Source organism: Ictalurus punctatus, chromosome 24 (assembly GCF_001660625.3).
Source record: "Ictalurus punctatus breed USDA103 chromosome 24, Coco_2.0, whole genome shotgun sequence".
NCBI classification, from domain to species: domain Eukaryota; kingdom Metazoa; phylum Chordata; class Actinopteri; order Siluriformes; family Ictaluridae; genus Ictalurus; species Ictalurus punctatus.
The window spans coordinates 10,666,094-10,688,764 of NC_030439.2; the positions used below are offsets into that span (position 1 = coordinate 10,666,094).

The following is a 22,671-nucleotide window of genomic DNA, read 5'->3' on the forward strand; positions in this document are numbered from 1 at the left end:
TCCAAAATGCTACTCCAAAAATTAGTATATACTCTGCAATCATAGACATGTCAAAGCATAATATTGGTTTTTCAACATGGCTTTCCATCAAATTTGCATCACATTAACTTATTTAGAGGTGATAATATTTATTAAGGAAACCAAGACTCTAAATGGGGTGGGGGGGGGGGGGGGGGGTGAATAGTTTTTAAGAACCCTGTGGTAAATTTATTCAGGTCAATGCACAACAAAAATGCAATTCTTGTTTATTCAAAAGGTAAACATATTAAATTGAAAAAAAAAATGAAAAAAAAATGAACTACACATCCAAGGGAGCAAATCAGAAATGGTATAAAATGCACTGTTTTTATATTATGTATAATTACTCATAAACAGACTTCAAGCTAGCAGGAATTAAGCAATGCAAGTATTGTAAAAACTGTAACTTTTTAATTAATAGGATATTCATTTAAATTATAATCTCACTAAATATCCGACACAAATGGTTGTTTTGGTGAAAATCTAGCTCAGTGAGAAGTGCACATCATACTAGTAACTGTTCTTTACAGGATATTTATGGGTATTTAATAGGCAGTGTGATTCAGAAAATGATGATGATGATGATGATGATGATGATGATGATGATGATGATTATTGGGCAAAATACTGCTTCCTCAATACTGCAAGTTTTTATTTACAGATCATATACAAAACTATGTCAATACAGTAGCAATCAATTAAGGCAATAATTAAAACAGTGCAATTTTTTCCCCCAAGGCACTTATGTGGAATGTTCACAACAGTCTTTCATTTATTTACAAAATCCAAATTTAAAGCTACAACTCACAAGTAAAAAAAATATATAATAATAATAATAATAATAATAATAATAATAATAATAATAATTCAGTCATTTATCGTCATCCATTTTCCCAGTCCTTTGTCTGTATTCTTTTCCCTTGTCTGTATTGTGCCTGTTTCTTTGTCTGGGTCCAGTCTCGCCAACTTGAAGACGTTGCAGATTTGTAGCAAATGCTAATAGCTGGCCCTAAGAATCCTAAGAATGTCGATTCCTGAGGAAAACTGTAAGGTTCAGGTGGAAGTTTCCAGAAGGTCATAAGTGGGCGTGTTCAGAGCTCTGGTCACTGTCGTGACTGTCGTCCTCATTGGCTGGGGAGCCTACAGGGTGATGCAGTCCCACCATGCCAGCAAACTCAGAGGGCAACAGGGTTCCTTTCTTCACGTTCACCAGTTCTTTCTCTCGTGCTGCAGCTCCCTGCTGTCCTCCTTTCACTCGTTTCCATTTCATCCTCCTGTTTTGAAACCACACTTTCACCTACGCACATTGAAGACACAACCAATCAACTCAAGTTTCAGTTAAGCACACAGTATACTGTAAAGCATTTTAAAAGCAATATACTTCTGGTATTGTAAAGTGGATAATTACACAGAGTAGCCAACTGTACACAATATTTACAGGAGTACATTGAGTCTCCTAGCAACACTGAATTGCCTTCAGAGAAACTCAATGCCCCTCGGTGCGTGCCTAAGCAGGCGGGTGTGATACTTTTGAGAAGGAGCTGTTGTGGCATACAAGCCCCACCTCTAAAACCACCATCACCTCTATGTGAGAGGTCTCTTCTTAATGTGGGCGTATGAATGTATGTGTTTCTGCTTGATTTACAAGCTTTAGGTAACAGAGTACTGAAAGCACAGCATTCAGTTGTTCTCTCACTTGTTCACTTTACACGGCTCTTATGTTAAGCACACACAACACCTCATCTTCCATGGTAGAACATGGCGACGATTTGATGTCGCGCTTACAGAAGATATCTTATTTTAACATTGTGGGTATATTACTTCATGAATTTTGGATGAGTGGAGGTGCAACAACCTGACTGGCGCCATGGGGGGTTGGCATCGGGTAGCCAGGCTATTTACACCTGGTCAATAATGTGCTGATACATGGCGCCTGGCAGCCTGCTGGCCCTTGGCCCTGACTCATTTGCCTGACTCAACAACTTGCCCTGTATTTGTGTCTCTTGGTGAAGATTAAGCTGCTGCCTAAAACAGTCCGAATGGTTCCAGACCCCATGTTGGTAACCACCCCCCAACCTATGTGACTATTTTAGGGGTAGGTAGTTATTTTAGATGGCAGGTATTTTAAAGTGAGCTGTGCTGGAAATTATATGTTGAATAAGGTTACATGAATGTGAATCTCTCTAAATTCACAATTGTAATGTTCACATTGCTCCTGCAAACTCTCAGCGTTAGCTAACAGAACAGATTTTTCAACAGATATATATATATATACAGATATATATATATGTATATATATATATATATATATATATATATATATATATATATATATATATATATATATATACAGTACTATGCAAAAGTTTTAGGTTTTAGGCATCCTATTTTTTTAGTACAAACTTTGTTATAGATTTTTATTTTATGAGTTCTACATCATTGAGTCAGTACAAAAACATTTTAGATTTCCAAACATTAGTTTTCCAAAATTAAATGTTACAGAAAATTGTTTGTATTCCAGTAACAAAACCAGCATATTAAGTTTTAAGAGACACTTTCAGACACAATGAAGGCTGTTGGACTTTTGCTGCAAAAATAAGAAGCGAGTGCGACAGTCAAAGTCTCCAGAAGAACCGTGGCTGGTTCTGCAAGATGCTCAATAAAACTTACAGATCATTTCCTGCACTAATTCTATCTTAAAATTTTTTTTATTATTATTATTTTTTTTAAAGCAAAGGGTCGTCACACCAAATATTGCCTTTGTTTCATTTATTACAGTTTTCTGCTCTTTAAAGTATTTTTTTTTTAATGGAGAAACATTTAATTTAATTATTTTTGAAGGTATCTTTGCTCTACAGCATTTCTTTGCATGTGCCTAAGACTTTTGCACAGTACTGTATAAATTGGTTATATGATTTATGGAATAAAGCAACCGTGTGATATGCTTCACTATATTAATGATTATACATTTTTTATGATTTTAAATATATTTCTCATAATCCCTTTGAAGTCCCTGTGAATAAATTATTACTAGAGAAATGCTAACATATTAGAGTGAAGCAATGCTGTAGGAACATTTAAAAATGTTATATTCTCAGAATGTAGAGAACACTTAACCAGTTTAAACTGTTCCTAGAACTGTAACCTTTATAAATTGTCCTGCTAACCAAAACTTGTTTGCTGAGGAGATGTAATTTAGGTGGGCACTAAAAACAAGAACAGCCTGTGGTCCTAGGAGTACTGAGAATACTTGCACACAGACTGATATTTCACTCAATACTTTCGTCGATATAATGTGATGAGTGATCACATCAACTAGTGAGATTTGGCTGTTCCAGGATCAACCCACACACAGATTTATTGGACCGGTGAAGGGAATCATTGAGAGCCAGTGTGTGGAGGAGTGCGGCGGGAAAACAGGGCTGAACAGGAAGACTTGAATCCTTTGTGACTTGTCTGGCTTCTTGGGCTTTTCATTGGGCCAAGGCACTCAAGATGGGTTTATCCTACAGGTTCTCTGGATCACGCATGGGTGTGTGACATCCATAGGCCGTGTTGGATAAATGCAGTCTGACAAGCAGAACTTTGATTTATGCTGGGATACAGTGGAAGCCAAAGGTGGAGTTGAAGCATTGTATGTTGGTAAAAAGAAAATTCGGTAGGTTTTGGTCTTATTTAAGGGTGTCAGAATTACAGAGTGTGAAATATGCTGTGGGTGTGAGAGAAGTGGGGGAAACATTCGCCTCTGTTCGGGCTACACAAACAGCAGGAGGAATGAGGATACTTAAATAAATGTGCATACGCATTCTCGACACAGATGTGTTAAAATCAACATTTAGTGTTGCATATTCAACACGTCTGTGTGTCTAATCAAATGAACATATTTTTACTTATAACACAATGAGGTGTGGTCAGTTGTTTTTTTCTCTCAAATTTGTCTTGGCGATGTTTTTGCCCCCCATACGACCTGAAATCATACATAAAATCAAAAAGCAGATCTGTAGAATGCTGACAACACAAAAAGCGTGTTGTTAATTACCACATGATTTTTGAGCGTGCATAAACACACACACACATAACACACACACACACACACACACACACACACACACACACACATATGCACATAAATACACGCACACACACACACACACACACACAATACACACAGGAACCCAAACCAGCCGTACCACCTGTGCTTTGAAATCTTTTAGTCTCAGAGTAGCATCGTGCTCACCAAATGTCAAAACATCAGATATTTAAACTGTTGTTTTTTTTTCTATAGGGGAAGTTTTCCTCATTTTTTCACTGGCTTCATGCTGTAACATTCCAATCAAAACGCGGTATGTAAATAATGTTTCAAGTATTATTTTTAGTATTTTACCTTAAAACTAACCGTGATTATTTTTTTTTTTAGCAATTAAAGAATTTGAATAGCCGTATCTCACTCTATGCAAAATAAATATGCAACAGAAAGCAATCTCAGTATGGGGCATACTTGTCTCTCTGTGAGGTCAAGGTTGACGGCGATTTCGTAACGTCTTAGTCGTGTCAGATAGTTGTGGTGGGCAAACTCTGACTCCAGTTCCCGGATCTGCTCCTTGGTGAATGCTGTGCGCTCCTTCCTGGGTTTACTGCTCACGTCTGACTTATAGCTCCCGTCTTGGGAATCTGAAATGAAAAACAGAACATTTTCCAGCTGTGGGGGGAAAATTTGCTAAAACTGGACAAAAAAAGTTTTAGTGAAAATACAAAGGGACACAAAAAAAAGACCACGGACTATGTGATAAACTACAGGAGCCCCGGAGAAATGAAAATAAAAAGAGAGCTAAACAATTAAGGGTTCCAGTCACCTTTTATTACGCCGATATTGGTCATGTGTTTGCAGAAGGTCACTGAGGCCAGAAACAGAGTAAACCTGGACTAAATCAACACAGCTCTCCGGTTCTCTCTCATTTCTATACAATCCATGCTATATTTTACAGTCCTTTGCTATAGATCAGGTATTATTATTTTTTTTAAATATTTGAAGTGATGTAGTATTTTTACCAGTAATGTAGGATGTTTGCGATACAGAAACTTTGCTATCCCTGCTATTTATAGTCTTTGCACTGTAACATCTTTTGGCCACATTAAATTGTGCTCTGATGTTAAAAGTAACAAACAACCGTATTGCTTTCTTCTTTTCCACCAGGGAACCTATTGCTTTCTTCTTAATAGCTTTAATAAGGTCTGTCTCTTACCTATTGTAACCTGAGTGCACGTGGGGTGATTTTGTTAAGTGGAACAGTAAGTCATGCGTGTGCTGGCCAGTGGAGTGCAGGTTTAATGGCTGAGTCTGGTGCTACACTGGGTCATTCTCTCATCAGCCTCAGAGGTATAACTTGCTGTGGCATTTCCCTTCAGGGCTTTAATGGCCTACTGTTGAAACTTGGCTTTAAACGCTTGCGCCAGTCACACCTGTGCTTTTGATCCTACAACATGTGTACTGGATTTTGAGCCACAAAATATGTTCAGTATTCATGCTGAAAACTGTCATTTAACATTCTATTGATTGCTTCACATTGTACGAAAACGTAAACACAATTTAAAAACAATTCTGTATTTCCACTGTATAGAAGTCATTTTACAGTAAATTTTGGCAACATAGTAAAGATCTGACTGCTGATATTACTGATCCTACACCAGCTCAATATATGTATTATGAAATTTGTTAACTTCTAAAATATTATAGTGGAGTCTTCTTTTCTATCTCCTCAGCAAAGTAATCAGCAAAGACAGTAAAGACACTGGTTGGCATTTCCCCATTCTTCAGCACCACTATGACATAAAGAATTTTCATGCTGGCAGTTGAAAATAAAAGCCATGTCTGAATGAATGGCCCATAAATTATGATCCAGCACTTTGTCGCCTTGAACTGTAATATTTTATACGTCCCTGTGAAGTTCAACCAAAACTAACCCCCTAAAGTGTTTTCATGAAAGGGATAAAGGCACCATTACAGAGCTGAACTGCTGCCTCGACTTTCAAGGAGAAGGAATATTCTTTGAATCCATATTTTTGTCCTGACCACATGAAAGCGATCTGAAATAAATTACAACCCACTTCATTTATTAGTACTGTATGTGCAAGAGCTGGTCACTTGGTCATTTTCAGCTATTTGGTGCCACCATTCATTTAATAAATGTTTCTAGCAGCACCTTTCAGAACAGAACAAAGCAGAATAGAAAATAAAATACTGGGAAATAACAAGAATATATCGTTAGACCTTACCTTGCATGCACATTTGATGTGAATGACCAATCATTAACGTGATGCTAACAAATTTATACGGTCATTAGCATTGAACTTGCACTGCCATTTTAATTTTTAAATTAAAATATTCTTCCATTTTAATTTTAATTGCATATGTAACTCAACACCATAACTAAATATGCTTAGAATGACGTAAAATTACAAAACATTGTGATTTTATTTTAAATTATCTATTGTACTTAGTATATTTAAAGCGTGAGCTGAGGAGTGCGACACATGATTTGGTTTAATGTATGAGCGGCCTGGTACATGTTATATAGGAATGTTTTTGTTTGTTTGTTTGTTTATTGTTTGTGTAATTTGATCCTTTTTCATTGCTATTTGGATAAAATTCACGGCTTTGGCAATACAGTAACTGTTGTGACCATCAAGCCTATAAAGGTCATTGAACTGGATTGATTTGAATTGAAATTAATTGAATTTAATTGATTAATTTATTAATTAATTGTTTCTGTTATCTGTCCTTTACAGACAGGCTTCATTGTATTGCATTATATATATATGTGTGTGTGTGTGTGTGTATATATATATATATATATATATATATATATATATATATATATATATATATATATATATATATATATATAACCTTTACTACAAAGAAAGACCTCTTTTTTTATTATAAAATCCCTTTCAGAACTGATGTGGCCTATGTGGAGTAAATCTTAAAAAGCATGCATATGTAATATAGCTAAACCTCACCAAATGTTTGTTCTGACAGTTGACAAAAATCATAATTACTGCCGAAAGAGGGAAAGATCATTTTCCTGGTCAGCATGGCTTATTAGTGAGTATAGAAATAGAATGGATGACTACCAAACCAAAGTTGGTTTAGAAAAGTGAAATGCAATCTGCAAACATTTCAGTTGTTAGACTCTGTGCTGTTGTAACAGTGCTGAGATGTGTAATTTAAATCCAGATTGCAGACCAGAAGTCTTTTTGAAAACAACTAGCAAATGGCCAAACAAAAATAAAAAGGCAATAATTATAATTGACTTTGATACACTCATTCCATCACATAGATTAATGTAAAGAATATTCACTGTCTTTGAATGGAAGAGTATGAACCTTTTCACTGTGGTGTATGTTTTACATAATTATTCAACTTTTTTTTTAAAAAAAAGTCAACAAAAGTGAATTTTTAGGTGACATCACATTACATCAGAAGGGTGAAAACTATTGTTAAATTATGCTAGAAACAATCAGAAAATCGGTTTGATTTCGTGAAAAACACAAACTTTATTTGGATAAATAATAATATATATTGCATGTATGTTAACTCCCTGAGTTATATTGGTTTTAAAAAGTTGTACTGTTATGGGTAATTTGGTCATATTAAAAATAAATAAATAAATAAATAAATAAATGTTAGTGAATTAATCATTTTTTTCTGTCAATTTTAAAAGTTCACATTTTAAAAATTCACTATTTAATTTTTTTTTTCATTTTAAATTTTCATTTAAAAAATTGAGTTTAATAGTAATTATTATTTATATTATTGTTCCTAATATGCGTTAACAAAGTACAGTAATACCGTATAAATATACCTTGCTTACCCGAGTTGTCACTCTTTCCTTTACTGTTCCTCCTCTCTGGTTCTATGGGGGACATGGTTTGCCGCCCGTAGTCCCCAGACCCACACACTGCTCCTGCTGGGTCTGTGTTTCCTAGGCCTGTGTTTGCAGTGCACATATTCTGACCCACTGTTCCTCCAGACGTGCACAGCTCTGCTGCAGCAGTGTCAGGGTGAGGAAGGCACGCGGCGTGACGGGTGCTGCCAGGTGAGGGCATCTGCTGGATATGCCAGGTGGGCTGATGCTGTTGATGATGGGGCAGCTGATGAGAAGGATGGTTGCGTGCATGAAGCCCTCCGAAACCTCCCTCCTCACCTGTGTAGCTGCATGGTGGTGAGGGTCCTGGCAAATCGGGGTAGGAGACGTGATCAGAGCGGCCATGCAATGCCAGCGAGGACTGGGTGAAGGCCGGGTGGAGAGTCTGGGCTGGAGCGTGTGGGTTCCGCAGGCAGCCGAAGAGAGAATGATCCATCTTGCTTCAATCACCACAAATCCACACTGAAGTACTCCAGACCAAAAATCACAAAAATATATACCCTTCAAGACTGAACTGAGTGTCACGCTAGAGAGAGAAGATGCAGAAAAGGGGTAGTGGGTGGACCAAAAAAGCCCCTAAAATCACGCCGCTCCCTCCCGGCCCCGCTCGTACTGACGGCTCTCACAATCTTGTACTTCAACGGCAAAAGGAAGAGGGAGCAGGCGGCGATGAAAGACAGGGCCTCCGATAATCCTGAGCATGCGGCCCCTGTTGCCAGGCCGAGCGAGGGTAAACACACACAGCCTGCTGGAGGCTGCTCGGGTGACACACAACACAGAGGGAGGAGAGAGAGAGAGAGAGAGAGAGAGAGAGTGCAAGAGATAGAGCAGGGAGTGTAGAGGCGCTTCCAGAGAAATGGAAAAGGAGAGGGGAATAGAGGGAGAAGCAGAGATGGGGGAGGCTCAGAGAAGGAGGTGGTAGGGTTGGATGTTATATATAGGGCGTAACTTGAGAGTGAGGCCGGGTCACTGGCTGTTTGCTACTGACCACATACTTATGGTCTTCCTCTAGAAAGTGAGAGACAATAAATTTGAACCTGGCCAAGCAGGTCTGACCTCAAAGGAAATGCAGGCAATTTATTTTGGATCTCAGCTGTCTGACCTGGCTGACACATTTTCTAAGAATCGAGTTGTGTCGGGGGAAAAGGGGGCTCGGATGTGCAATGAGGAGAGACTGAGACTCAGATTGCTTTGTTTGTGCAATTTTAGAAAATTGCCTTAAAAAAGCAAGCTTTGACTACATGTATCTTCTTCATCTTCTTCATCTTAATTATTTACCATTTCATCACTATCGATAGCACATTTTCAGACAGCTCTACAGTATTATCAATATCTTCAAACTACATGGAACCAAATTATTCTTATATTTTAAGTGAACTCTACTTATTTAAAAAATCATTTAAATATTAAAACCTGCTCTTCCTTCCATGTGTCTCTTGCAGGATTTCCACTCATTCACATGTAATCCCTTGCAAAATGGCACCGTGATTCTAGACTGTTGGATTTCATAAATCTGCACTAGCTGAATGTATAAGAATGGGTTCCAGAAAGCAAGCAGTGTGTTAATATTCACGTATATACAGTACCTGTCAGTGTGGGGAAGACAGAATTTCTTTTTGAGAGCTCTCACTGAAAAGGAAAACATGAAAAACGTTTTTTGTCTGTCACAAGATGTTTGCATATTTGAAATAGTGCTAAAAATGTATTTAACGAGCTCTGTGTTCACTACCACAGGAAAATTTCTTACATAAATGAGTTAAAACAAAAAAAAAATCTGTATTTTATTGAATGGTAATATTATAAACTTATTAATGTTATTGGTTGGGTTACCAGTTCACTTTTTATGTCTATTATACCTGTTTTTAAAACCTCATGGTTTATTTATTTTTACTAACATGTCTAAATCTCCTTTTTTAATGGAAACTTTCTGTTAAAAGCTCTTTAATATTAACAGAAAAAATTACCTGATTATAATTTGCTGTATATGGCGGATGTTTATATTTTAATATTAACTGTATATGAATTTATCAAGGGTTGCTTGTGCTAAATTTATGTGCAACTTATTTAAGAAACTAAAAATGGCTCTGCAGTTTACCCTCCTTATTTTTTCCAATGGCATCTTGCAGAAAAAAAAAAAAAATTCTTTAAACGTAGTGTGTTTCTTCTTGTTGAGCCAGAGAGTAAAATACAGGAACCAAATTTTAAGATAGATCAATGAATAAACATATAAATATAAAAAATAAGGACACACATTAAACACATTTGATATTTTAATTTTGGTTAGTCGCAGTGAGATAACTAAACACACTGTCCCCCATACTGTCCTATCCAATCCTATCTATCTATGTTGTTACCACCAGACTTGTAAAGCTGAACCAGGAGAGGAAATTAGATTCATTTCGAAGGTAAATGACTTTACCAGAGCTCATGTGGGTGTTATTGACATCCTGTGTCTCTCAGTTTGTAGAGACCACTGCACGTGGAGGTCTTGTATTAATACCTGAAATAAAATACAGTGTTTGCTTAACAAATTAAGCCAATTAGTCGTTATGTAAAGTAATCTGTGCGTAGAGCCCCAGGGTGTGTATTAATGCTCATATGGTTTCACTTTAGCTTCAGTCGCAGTGCCATAGCAATGCCCTGTGGCCTCCAAGTGGTTATGTGACTCTTCAGCTCCTCTCCTTCTTCCTTTTGCTCATGCTCTCTCTCTCTCTCGCTCTGCCTGTCTGTCTCTCTCTCTTTTGCTTTCGTTCTCTGAGAGTACAAGCCCTAAGCCTCTGTAATAACCAACTGCTAATTTGACAGCTCCCAGCGGAGAAGGGATATTCTGCAGGTGAGGCCTTTTGACCTTGGTGACCAACTGTGTGTGTGTGTGTGTGTGTGTGTGTGTGTGTGTGTGTGTGTGTGTGTGGGGCATGTGTACACAAATGAAGCTCTGTTTTACTGTAGTTCTAGAGGCGGTTTTCCTGGCAGTTTTGTTGGATTCTGTGCTTTGCCTAGGCAACACTCCCTCAAACTGTTTCTGTCAATCAAATCAGCAAGCAATAACAATTACATGCACTTTCCTGAAATTATGGCTGAACTCAATTTTTTTTTGCGCGTTTATTTTTCTATTATTTTTATTTTCAGTTGCTGACAGTTTGTGGAGGATGAATGAGAAATTTAAAATGTTAATCAGCAACATAATCTATTTTCCATTTACATTGAATTATACTCAATTTATTAATCTTATTTTTCTTTAGGTATTACTTCCAAACTTTTCCCCCCACAAATTTCTGTGATGACTTTTGAAAGAGTATAAAATAATGAAATGTAAATCCTTACGGGAAAGTCAGGCGAGCGTTATATGATTCACATATTAAATTAGGCTCCTATTTAATTTTCACACAATCCATTTATTTTCACATGTACATTTTTTGTGTGTGGTTTCAATATTCAGATGTGATTCACATAATCACACAATGTAAAATGTATGTGATTTCTTTTCAGTAAGGTTGCATGTGTAATATGAACTGTTTGCTTAGTTTTGGTTGTGCTACATTAAAAAAAAAAAAAGCTTTGTGCAGCTTTGACTAGATTTAATCTCTCTTGTAATCTGTTTTTACAGAAATTCACTGATAATGATTAAATTCTCACTGATACACATAGGACAGTTTGTGACTTTATGTCTATTTAAATTAGCATTTTTTTGCGTGTTTTGATTTAGGTTATTTAAAGGCGGATCTTATGGGGTTTATTTTCCTGAGAAGAATCTGAATAATTAATATCATATTCATATTATAAACTGTTTTTAAAACTCATAAATGAAATCAGAATGCAAATGATTTGATTTGGTCCTTTTGAAAAATTGCAACATATTAACAACAAATGTTAATCATTGTTTTAACATCAATAATAAGGAAGAAATCTGCATATGTAAATATTTCATATGTATTAATATGTATTTTAATTCGACTTATCTGTAATTTGTAGCCACATAAGACACACCTCTGTATATTGAAACTAATATATGCAATTAATTTGTTTCCGAAAACAGCATTTAATTCTCAAAGGCAGCATTTACAGTATGTGGATTAAGTAACATTTGCCATGGGAAAAAAATGGAGGAAACATTGAGAAAATGGAGTCATACACTTGACTCCCAAAGATTTTGTAACATAATCAAGTCAAATGATAAATAAATAAAACATATCATATCAGATCTTCTATTCACCAAGTCTCAGTTGTGCTGTGTATTGTGTTTGATTAGTTGTTTTTTTCACCTGTTCATATTTCTATAGTATGTGACTAAAGTAAAGAGGTACATTTATTATTTGTAAACTAGAACTATTTGTTGTCCTCAGTTTAAAATGAATATCTTAACAGATTTATTTGTCCTCAGAATATATACTCTTCACTGACCAGAACTAATGACCAACAGTGGACTTGTGAGCTCAACACTTGTATGTGTTTGCTGAGTACGGTCACTGGATAATACTGGTGAATTCTCTAATCTGATTGGTCAGAAGAATCTCATGGCACCTGTATGGTGGATAAGCCACATAATCTGAAGCTAATAATAAATAGATTAAAATTGTACGTTATTTAACAAAGATTGATATGGTGATGCAGCTTTCTGTAAGTAGATGTTTGTTTAATATTTGCGGAAAGAGTCTGCTGGGAGTTTGTAACAGTTTTCTGCTATAAGAAAGTCTTCACGCTCAGAGGACTTTGCATTTTCTGTTTAATTTTTTGTTGTTGTTTTTGGTAAAATGACAGAGTTTGTTATTTTTTGTTGTTTGTTTGTTTATTAACTTCAAGAGAGAGAAAATGAAAGGAGTAACGTTAAATGTTGAGGGAACAATTGTTCATAGCTACTGAAATGTAAGTTATAATATTAGCTAACTTCTTTCATGGAAGTTCCACAACATGCAACATATAACTAACTATACATGATTAAAAGTATGAAATATCATTTATTAAATTTAACAAACTGTATTCACTACACAATGTTATATATAGGGAATAATACACTTCGGGACCTGCTATTATAGGAAGCAAATCAACAACTCGGAGGTGTGATGATCACACTCCCCAGTGTTGATAATTTTTTTGAAAAAACCATATCCCATGGTGTTTTATTTCTCTTATATGACTGCAATTTGTCAGTGATTTTAATTTTGAATTTCTTAATATCAAGATCCACCAGCCTGCTACAATTAATTTGAACCTGAAATTGATTTGACATTTCATTTGTTAAGGAATTATAACACCTCCAATGCCTGAAGCTATACTGTGTTTTGTCAGTTAGCTGTTGAATCCACAGAGTGAAGCAGTCTGCTGTAGTGCTTATAGCTGAGACTGCTATATCCCACGCAATGCCTTCACTTTGTCTCAGCCTTTTAAAAGAGAATTTGTCTCTGGTTGGCTGAAATCACTGCCATATGTCAGTAGTTAACACAAATGAAAAAAAAAATCCTTCCAACTTAGGTCTCTACCTTCTATGACATGTTGTTCTAATATTACCGATAACTCTAAAAAGTGATGCTGACATTGTGTGATTTAACTGCTTCCTCTTTTTTCTTAGTCCTTGGTGTTCTGGCCAAGTTTCTCAATGGAATTAGACTTTTCTGGTTTCTTTGTACCCTTAATGCCTCTTTCTTTTTAACTTTTTTTTTGTGTCACATTTCTGAAACTAATGATTTTCAAACATATGATTTAAGCTTGGAAATATGACTCACAATCTGAGTTATTCCTGTTCTGTGAATTTGCTGCCATGGCATCAGTCAGTGTTTTCTCAGCATATGTATGCATTAATACACTTATGACAGCGAGTACGTCCTAGGATATCATACACAGGACCTGAGCTGTGCTGCCTTTATTAGTTTTGAGTAGTCTTGCTGTACTTGATTAAAATGGATCAGAAATTTCTTCACAGATGAAAGCAAAAGAACATTAAGCCCTGAAGTCTTGTCTAATAATATTATGTATTATTTGTCAGGAATAAAAATGCCCTTATTATGTAGCTACAAAAAAACAACAACAACAACAACAACAAAAAACAGTGCTGACCTACTTTGTTAAAGTTAGGATTAGGATTTAGTGTAGAAAGTTCCAATATATAGGTAGTTACATACACACAGTATGAGTTACATACACAGTATACTGTATAATCTTATGTCCTGAAAAGTCACAAAAACAAATGCGCTTGTGTATGTGTGCGTGTGCGCATGTGTGTGTATCACGCCCTCTGCTGGCACAGGTTAAAAGTAGGTTTACTCTTAAGTAAACAAAATAATCCTGTGGCTGTCCTCTGACTTTTTGAGATTTTGTTACTCACAGCTAATTCAGAGTTTTGGTCACATTCAAATCTTCTTGGATGAGTTCAAAGCCTGCCTGAATAGCTGGACATCTAGTGTTCAACCTCAACTTGGCATGAGTGGAACATCTTCAGGGACATTAATAACTGAAACAGGTTTTTCTAAGCCACAGAAAAGCCAAAAATACTGATTAGGCATCTCCAATGACAGACTACCAGTGGAGCATCACAGACTAAAAAAGACAGATGCTTCCTTCATACAGACTTGTGTATTTACCCATTGAGGTTTTTCACATCAAGTCTTTTTAAACAGGATCCCACTGAGAATTAAATACTCCAGTCAGCCAGCTAATGACTTTTTGTATTTGCTGCCGAATTTTCAGTCTTCATGTTCTTTAATCAGGGCACGATTCTAGATTTTTGCCCTCTAAACACTAATCCTATTTGAAGATTGTGTGTAAACATCATGTGCGACCTGTGCCATCCTGGCATACTAATTCTGAAGCTTGTAAGTATATGTGTTTTTTTTCCAAGAAGCCACAGTTAAATTGCCTTGAATTCTGCATTTTCTTAACAAATGGGCCGTATCGCCCCACCATGCTGTGTTTACATGGAATAGGGCTGACCTCTTGTCAGCGCTGATTAATCCAGAGGGGAAAAAAGCAAAACAAAATTAGGCAAGCCAAAGGAGCAGTAGCAATTTTCTCCCTCCTTCTCTTTCTATAGCTTCATGTAAATTTGAAGGTAGACTGTATGCATTGTTTTTTAACTTTCTGTCTCCCTGTGGTGCAGTTTGTCTACATAACTAAGTAAAAAGCCACATTAACATAAATCTAATAATGTGAAGCAGCAAATGAAAGTAGTTTAAAATGCACTGGTTTGAAATTTTTTGAAGGGATATAAAAAAAACCCCCCATAAAATCTCTGTGGAAAGACTGTTCACTCATACGCACAGAAAAACAAAACAAAACACACTCTTTACAAAACGGTAACTTTGTTTTCATCCTTCGGACAACCCATTCCCTTGGTAATGATTACTATTTGTGACTATTATTATTATTATTATTATTATTATTATTATTATTATTATTATTATTATTAACTAATTAATTCATCTTCATTAACCACTTTATCATAGCTAGTGTTGCTAGAGTCTATCCCAGGAACACTGGGCATGCGGCAGGAATACACACTGGATGGTACACTATTTCTTTGCAGTGTGCCATGAACACACACATTCACACATAGGGGCAATTTAGAGTTACCAATCCACCTACTGGCAGGTTTTTGGGAGATGGGAGGAAACTGGAGAACTGGAAATCCACATGGATACAGAGAGAGCATGCTCTGCTCAATGTTACACAGACAGTAACTCGACCTTAAGATCGAACCAGGGACCCTGGAGCTGTGAATAAGCAACACTACACACTGCACCATCATGCCTCTCTGTTTCTATTATTATTATTATTATTATTATTATTATTATTATTATTAGTAGTAGTAGTAGTAGTAGTAGTAGTAGTAGTAGTAGTAGCAATAATTATAACAAAACTGCCATATTTTATTTCACTTTCTAAAGATCATGGGGATGAGCTCCTCCACTTTTCCTTGAGACATTTAATCAATAAGAAATCATGGACCCAATGTATTCTTTTCTTTTTCATTAGTCATGAATGAAATATGCCTGAAGTAATGACCACAGGACTTCCAACTGCAGAGCTATGACTACAGATTTATTCAATCAGAACAGGGAAGTGGGATCATCATGGAGACTGGGAGAGGAGGAAATATCCAAACTCATCCTATCCCATCTGGCCTGCCTTTTATTCCCCTCAGCTCCTTTGAGTGTGTGGAATGTAGTAAATCATCATACAGGCTGGCCATCCCTGCAGTATTTTCTCTTTCCTCTCATGTCTGTCAGGGGCCCCTTAAGACAATCTGTAATTAAGGCAGTATGGGCTTGGTACACACACACACACACACACACACACACACACACACACACACACACACACACACACACACACACACACTTTCTCACTCACACAGACTTTTATATACCACCTTGTCTCGTCTACTTGTTGTTCATGTACACCTAACCCAGGACATGACATCAACGTTGATCAAAAAGATGTCATTTTAAGCTAGTATTGCTGTACTGTTCTTGGCTGTTGGCATGAACCCATGTGGAAGCCTTGGCTTTAGATTTATGGCATGCTTCCCTTCACCAGACGTCTGCGGTGAAGCAGGCATTCTGCCGGACAGCCCATATGAGACATCCATCATTGCAAGGCCATAGGAGTGGGAAGAGCCGCTTCACATGCAGTGCTGCATGGAGTACCAGGCAACTACCAACTGGGCTACACAGCTTTATTTGAAGGTTGGAAGGATCTTTCTGGTATAGTGCAGGCTGTATTTTACACTAATGAAATGTTTCCTGAGGTTTAAGTGAAGTGCATTTTTCTGCTCTAGTTTTGCTTCGATTTTCCTTAGGTGCTGAGGAAGATTTTAATTTTCTTCTTTGGCTCAAATTTCATGTTGCATTTTTAAAAATTCACCATTCAGTTAGGGGTCAGCATGGGCATGGGCTATGCAGCCCCATACGCAGCAAACTGCATGTCACCAGTTCACCACTTGTCCTTCCTTGGACAACTTTTGGTAGGTACTAACCACTGCATGCCGGGAACACCGCACAAGACATGACATTTCGGAGATGCTCTGACCTAGTCAAATCCTTACGCTTGCCCAGTTTTCCTGCTTCCAATACATCAACTTCGAAAACTGACTGTTCACTTGCTGCTTAATAGATCCCACCCCTTGACAGGTGCCATTGTTATGAGATAATCCATAATATTCACTTCATATTCACTGTGTTTTTATAATATGAGTGTGAAATGAAAAAGCAGCGTAATACATAAATAATGAGCCAACTGAATGTTTCTATATGTGCAGTCTAACTTCACAAGTATTTTCGAACACTTTATATTTAGTCATTTAGTAGCATGTGTAAAGAGCACCATCTAGAGTGGACTAAAGGGTAAAAACTGATGCAGCCAAATATTACTGGAATATTGCAAAGTGTCAGTCTAGTGTAATAACAATAGAACTAACACTGACTGCTCTCTCTTTCTGTTTGTCTGCCCCCTCCTTCTGTTTCTCTCATCGTTCAGTCTCTCTCACGGACTCGCTTTTTCTTTTTCGTTTCTCCCCACTCTCAGCTCAGTTTTTCTGTTTACTTCAGCACATTTTATCACATTTCTTCGTTGCTTTCTGAGGAACTATGTGGTATAAAGACAGTTTTTGCAATCTATTTATGTTTTTGCAGTCTTTGATTGGTTTATAGAAGAGAAGATACCGTTCTTGCCCAAATCCACAAGGACCTGGTATTCAAATGGTATTATTTAATGAGATCAAGACTTTGTTGGTTTGATCGCAAGGCACTTTAATAAAATATGACATTAAATGTGTATTTCCTTTTCTTAATTTTTATTAGAGTTTCTTATTCACAGTTTGTAAAGCAGAAATTACTAGATCAATTGGCAAATGAGTTAAAAATGGCTACAGAATGAGCCAGGAGGGTACAACAGTTCATCTACAAACATATTTCCAGATTATTATTAGTCTTTCATACATGTTTACTGCTTATGGCTGCAATGTACTATGACACGGATGGCACAGGGAAGGGTTGCTGCCTCACATCTGTAGGGTTACAGTGTGTGTGGCATTTCACATGTTTGTGTCCATGTGGGTTTCCTTCAGGTTCTCCATTTTCCTCCCACCTCCCAAAAACATGCTGGTAGGTTGATTGGTAACTCTAAATTGCGCTCTGTGTGTGTGCATGTGTGTGTGTGTGTGTGTGTGTGTGTGTGTGTGTGTGTGTGTGTGTGTGTGTGTGTTCTGCAAACGACTGGAATCCTATCCAGGGCATTTTCATGACTCACACTTAGCGTTCCCAGGATTGGCTCGGGCACCACCATGACCCTGTTCAGGAAAAAGCAGTTACTGAAGATGAATGAATAGCAATGTCTTATTGCACTTAAAGTTTATTAATTATATGATAACTGACCTTAAATTGACCTTACATTTACTTTAAACACCTGGTTAGCACACCTGTTGCTGCACGTAAATGGAAATACATACCTAATGTTCGTGCTTAATGGATTTCAGTTGCCAAGAGATGTGCATAATTACGTTAATTACATGGCAACAGACGGTCTTTTCATCATACTGTTTTGATTTGGCTGATGGCTGATTTTATTATAAGTGATTGTTAATCAGATCAAACTGGGAGTTCAAACGAGAATCCTGTCAGTGTTTTCTATTATTGGACCTATGCTTTTTGGTTGGGAGATCCACTGTCGACATCAGACTGTGGCCAGAGTTAATTATATTTTACTGCACATGGCATGCAGTGTAAATGTTCTTTTTATATGGGGTGGTGCTGTGTGTGCGTGACATTGCCTGTTCTTTGTCTCTAGCAAAGATCCTGAAAAGAGGAACAAACTGTCAGGCAGCAATTTTTCAGCATAATAGCAGATGAAAGGTCAACTGTGTATACTGATAAATGTATTTCTTAAAATGAATCATGTATGAGTTTTCCTGTGGTTTTGCGATTTCACTATGGAAATTTCTTTATTATGGGTGTATGGTGAAAGAGGTCTGGGAAAGATTTAGGCTATTTATCATTTTCCATTATTCTGAGAGATTCATGATGGGTGACATTCATGAAGGTTTCAGCACCTGTGTATGTGAGCCCACATGTCTTTGCTTTATTTCAACACCCCCAATCAATGGCAGTCATCACTTGCTGTTGAGAGCATGCAGGGCTGTTTTATATTAAACATTCTCATCATCATTTAGCAGTCAGACTGTCACCATGGCAATGTGAAAAGCACAGAAGTAATGACTGATTGAAAAACATTAGTATTACATCTGTATTACATCTAATCTACGTCTCAAGACTGGCCAGTACTCTGGCTATATCACTCAAAAATGTATTATTATTTATTTTATTTTATTTTATTTTATTTTATTTTTTTTTTTATTATAAGGGGACAAAATATATTGCTCCCATGGGCCATGATGAAACATACAGTAGAAGGAAGGAGCTCTGTACAACTAAATAAAATGTAAATGTACATATAAATTTACAAAAGTAAAACAATAACAAGTGGAGCACAACACAATAACTATACAGGAAAGCATAACATAGACTCGGAAGATGAGTAGGTAGGTGTGTATGTGGTGATCCTGTATGTATATATGATCATTTTTGTTTATAGATGATCAATGCTCTAACTGATTGAACAAAAAGAGGCACTGCTCACTGGATTCCATTTACATTCACAACAATGTTGAATAATTTGTGATCAAGTGTATAAAGCAGGCTTCCCCTATAGGGGGCAGTAGATATGCAAAATATACTCAAGCAAAATACAAAGAAACATCCTCTCACATTCAACTGCTTTTATTTCCAGCAAATTTCTTAACGTGTAAATATTTGTGTTAACATAAACACATTCAACAACTGAGACATAAACTGAAGAAGTTTCACAGATATTTGATGAACAGAAATGGAATAATGAGTCCCTGAAGAAGTAAAAAAAAAAAAAAGGGGGGGGGGGGGGGTGATCAAAAGTAACAGTCAGTATGGTGGTGCAGCCAACAGCTGCTTTAAAAGACTTCTAAAGCCTACCACTTCTGCTAATGCTTAAATTACCACTTAAAATATTATGTTGTCTGTGTGCTTTTCTTACTAAATTACCTCACCAAAAGGTAATATAAGTTGAAAAAACAGTTGTTTTTTTTTGACTAATGGTATTCTTACCATGACCCAATGAACCAGTATCAGCATTTATTTATTGATAGAGACGTCAAAGCACTTCTGTAGTAACTCTGTAACTCTGGATAAGGGCGAGTTCTCAAGTAACTCTGGATAAGGGCGTCTGCCAAATGCCATAAATATAAATGTAAATATAAATGTAGTAGCATTGGTGCTCTGGGTGCAAAGAGATAAATAAAAAATAAAATAATGCAAATTTTTCAACCAGAGCTGGAATCTGTCCCATTCTGGAGCCTAACTGTCTCCTTAAAACAACTGTATACTACACGTAATAGACAATTATACTTTGTGACCATTAGACCTGAGAGAAGCATATTTCCAAAGTCCAACTGTTATGAATATACAGGTGATTTATTTACTGTCTGGTTTACAGAAACCAGAAAAAAGGATGTACCAGTTTAGGATCTTTCTTTTGGGGTTTGCTATAACACATTTAAAATCCAACCATAGACATTCATCGGTGTGAATTTATTCAGAATGATTCAGAAGTGCATTTACAGAAGAAATGTATTTGTTATTCATGAAAATCCAAAAACATTTTTCGAGTTTGTGTAAAAATTTACATTTTGTTTACAATTTACAATTTGAGTTCTTTGAGCCAAACAACAACATATGTGAACCTTGACTGATAGGGAAATGGCATAAGTTACTACAATTTAATATACAGATTATGTTGTCATTTACACACATCTTCATTAAAAGATTGATAAATGAGGCCCCGTCTCTGGAACATTGTCAGGAACCCATGTAAGAACATTAATACTTACCATATCTGTTTTCAACTTCCAAAATAATTTATTTACATTTAAAATCATACAGTGACATAAATAGACCTTTCTGCCCAGGGTGAGAAGGGTTACTCAGAGCTTCCTGGGGTTGTGAAAGGAAAGATTAGAAATATGGTAGCTTTTGGCTCGATGAGAATCTGGTCTGGCCTAATGCCTAGTAATAGATGAAAATTATAGTGTGATTAATTATGCATCATTACTGTGGGGATTGTTACCACATGCACACTCTTAAATCCTTCTTCAGCCCACACCTGCTGACAGTAGGATTTATATTTGCTCTCTTCAGTGGTAGAGATCACCAGCCATGCCAGGCATATGTTGATAAGGGTAACATCAAGTTCATATGTTTTAAATGCCTTCTCATTTAGCTGCAAAAGTAAAGAATGAAATTTGTGTATTTGTATGAAAGAACATTCATTTGTTACTAAAGAATGCTGGTAAATGTAGAAATTCTATTAAAATTTCTGTAGTTTTTAAGAATAATAAAAAAATATTTAAACCCTAAAAATAATTCTATCTGAAATTCAATTATTTACAGCAGGTTTATTTTTGCATGATTGAGATTCAGTAACATGGTAGTTGACAGTCATGAGATTAAGATCTTCTTGGATGAGAATATTTGTTTTTTTGAAGGATGTGTTTTCGAGCATACTTAATATCATGATCTCATATCCATCTATCAAGTACATGTCATCTGCCAGCAACCACCAAGTGTGTATGACTCCTACTCTCAACCCTGTGGTTTCTACTTGCTGATGTGGAGTTAGCCTCCTAGTTTTATGTACTTCAGCCAAAAAAAGATGGAGGGAAAAAGTATGGGTGCATTGGCATGATCTACTGTGATGACAGAGGGAGTTACAAACTGCAAGAATGCAGTCTATCTATGTGTGGCTTCAGCTAGAGCTTTAAGAGATAACTGATTGCGGTTGTTATATAAGACAATGGAGTGGAAAAATACACAATGAACTAAAGAAGCAAAGGGTCATAATAAACTGATAAATTTAAATACAAGGGATAACACATTTCTTATTTTTTCTTATGTACCTAATAGGTTGTTACTGTATATGGGAAAGATGGTTAAATTCAAAAGATAAAATTTTTCAGAACTATGGGCAAGGAGGGTGCCTGGTGTCTGTTAAACATTAGGTTTTATATATATATATATATATATATATATATATATATATATATATATATATATATATATATATATATATATATATAGTCATCATAATGTTTAAGATAACATTTAAGAGTGTAGCTGTTAACTGATGTTATAAATAACAGCAGGTGGTCCTTGTATCTCATGCTTTCTAGAGGGGACTATGGTGCTGGTATGATAAAACAAATAGAAAGTCAGACCATGCTCGGTGGATGTCAATCCAGTACAATATTTTAATTAATGTGATAGAAGAAAATTAAACACTTTCAAGAGCTAGCACTGCCTTTAAAGGAATTTAAAGGAAGGGTTTAAAGGAATACCACAGCATTCTCTGTCTGTTGCATTTGTAGTATAGAGATTATCACAAAGAGAAGAGATTATCACAAAGAAGACAAGAACGGAAAATACAGTTGAAATCAAAATTAGTCAACCCCCATTGCAAATCAGGTTTATTGTCAAAATTTACAGACTTTCAGCTGTTTGCAATGAACAGATCAAACAAAAGCAATTGAAATAGTTCAACACAATGAATGGTTCAAGTGGTTTCCCCAAATTCAACTGAAAATGCAACTTATAATGATTTTTCCAGTTTCAGAATTATTCACCCCCTTCATGGCAAGCATCTTCAGTACATA

The 22,671-nt window shown here is 36.3% G+C and overlaps 1 protein-coding gene across 2 annotated transcripts; it reads right to left on the minus strand.

The window, feature by feature from the left end:
• Positions 1-228: 228 nt before the first annotated feature.
• On the minus strand, positions 229-8,840 carry meox2b (mesenchyme homeobox 2b). 2 transcript variants are annotated; one of them, XM_017454007.3, is made up of 3 exons: positions 7,884-8,840; positions 4,517-4,689; positions 229-1,315 (listed from the first exon to the last, which is right to left on the minus strand). In XM_017454007.3, the coding sequence occupies exons 1-3, from the start codon at positions 8,380-8,382 to the stop codon at positions 1,094-1,096; spliced, it is 894 nt and encodes a 297-aa protein (XP_017309496.1). In that variant the 5' UTR covers positions 8,383-8,840; the 3' UTR covers positions 229-1,093. The 2 variants fall into 2 exon arrangements, with proteins under 2 accessions (XP_017309496.1, XP_017309497.1); XM_017454008.3 differs by having other exon boundaries at positions 7,893-8,836.
• Between the last annotated feature and the right edge of the window lie 13,831 nt (positions 8,841-22,671).

Bases quoted from the DNA above. Each gene is read 5' to 3' on its own strand.
- meox2b (XM_017454007.3), bottom strand. From the start codon at position 8,382: ATGGATCATTCTCTCTTCGGCTGCCTGCGGAACCCACACGCTCCAGCC. The intron at 4,690-7,883 runs GTATATTTATAC...TTTTCATTTCAG, and splicing joins TGACAACTCGGGTAAGCAAG to ATTCCCAAGACGGGAGCTAT. The intron at 1,316-4,516 runs GTATGCCCCATA...CAATGTGCGTAG, and splicing joins TTGACCTCACAGAGAGACAA to GTGAAAGTGTGGTTTCAAAA.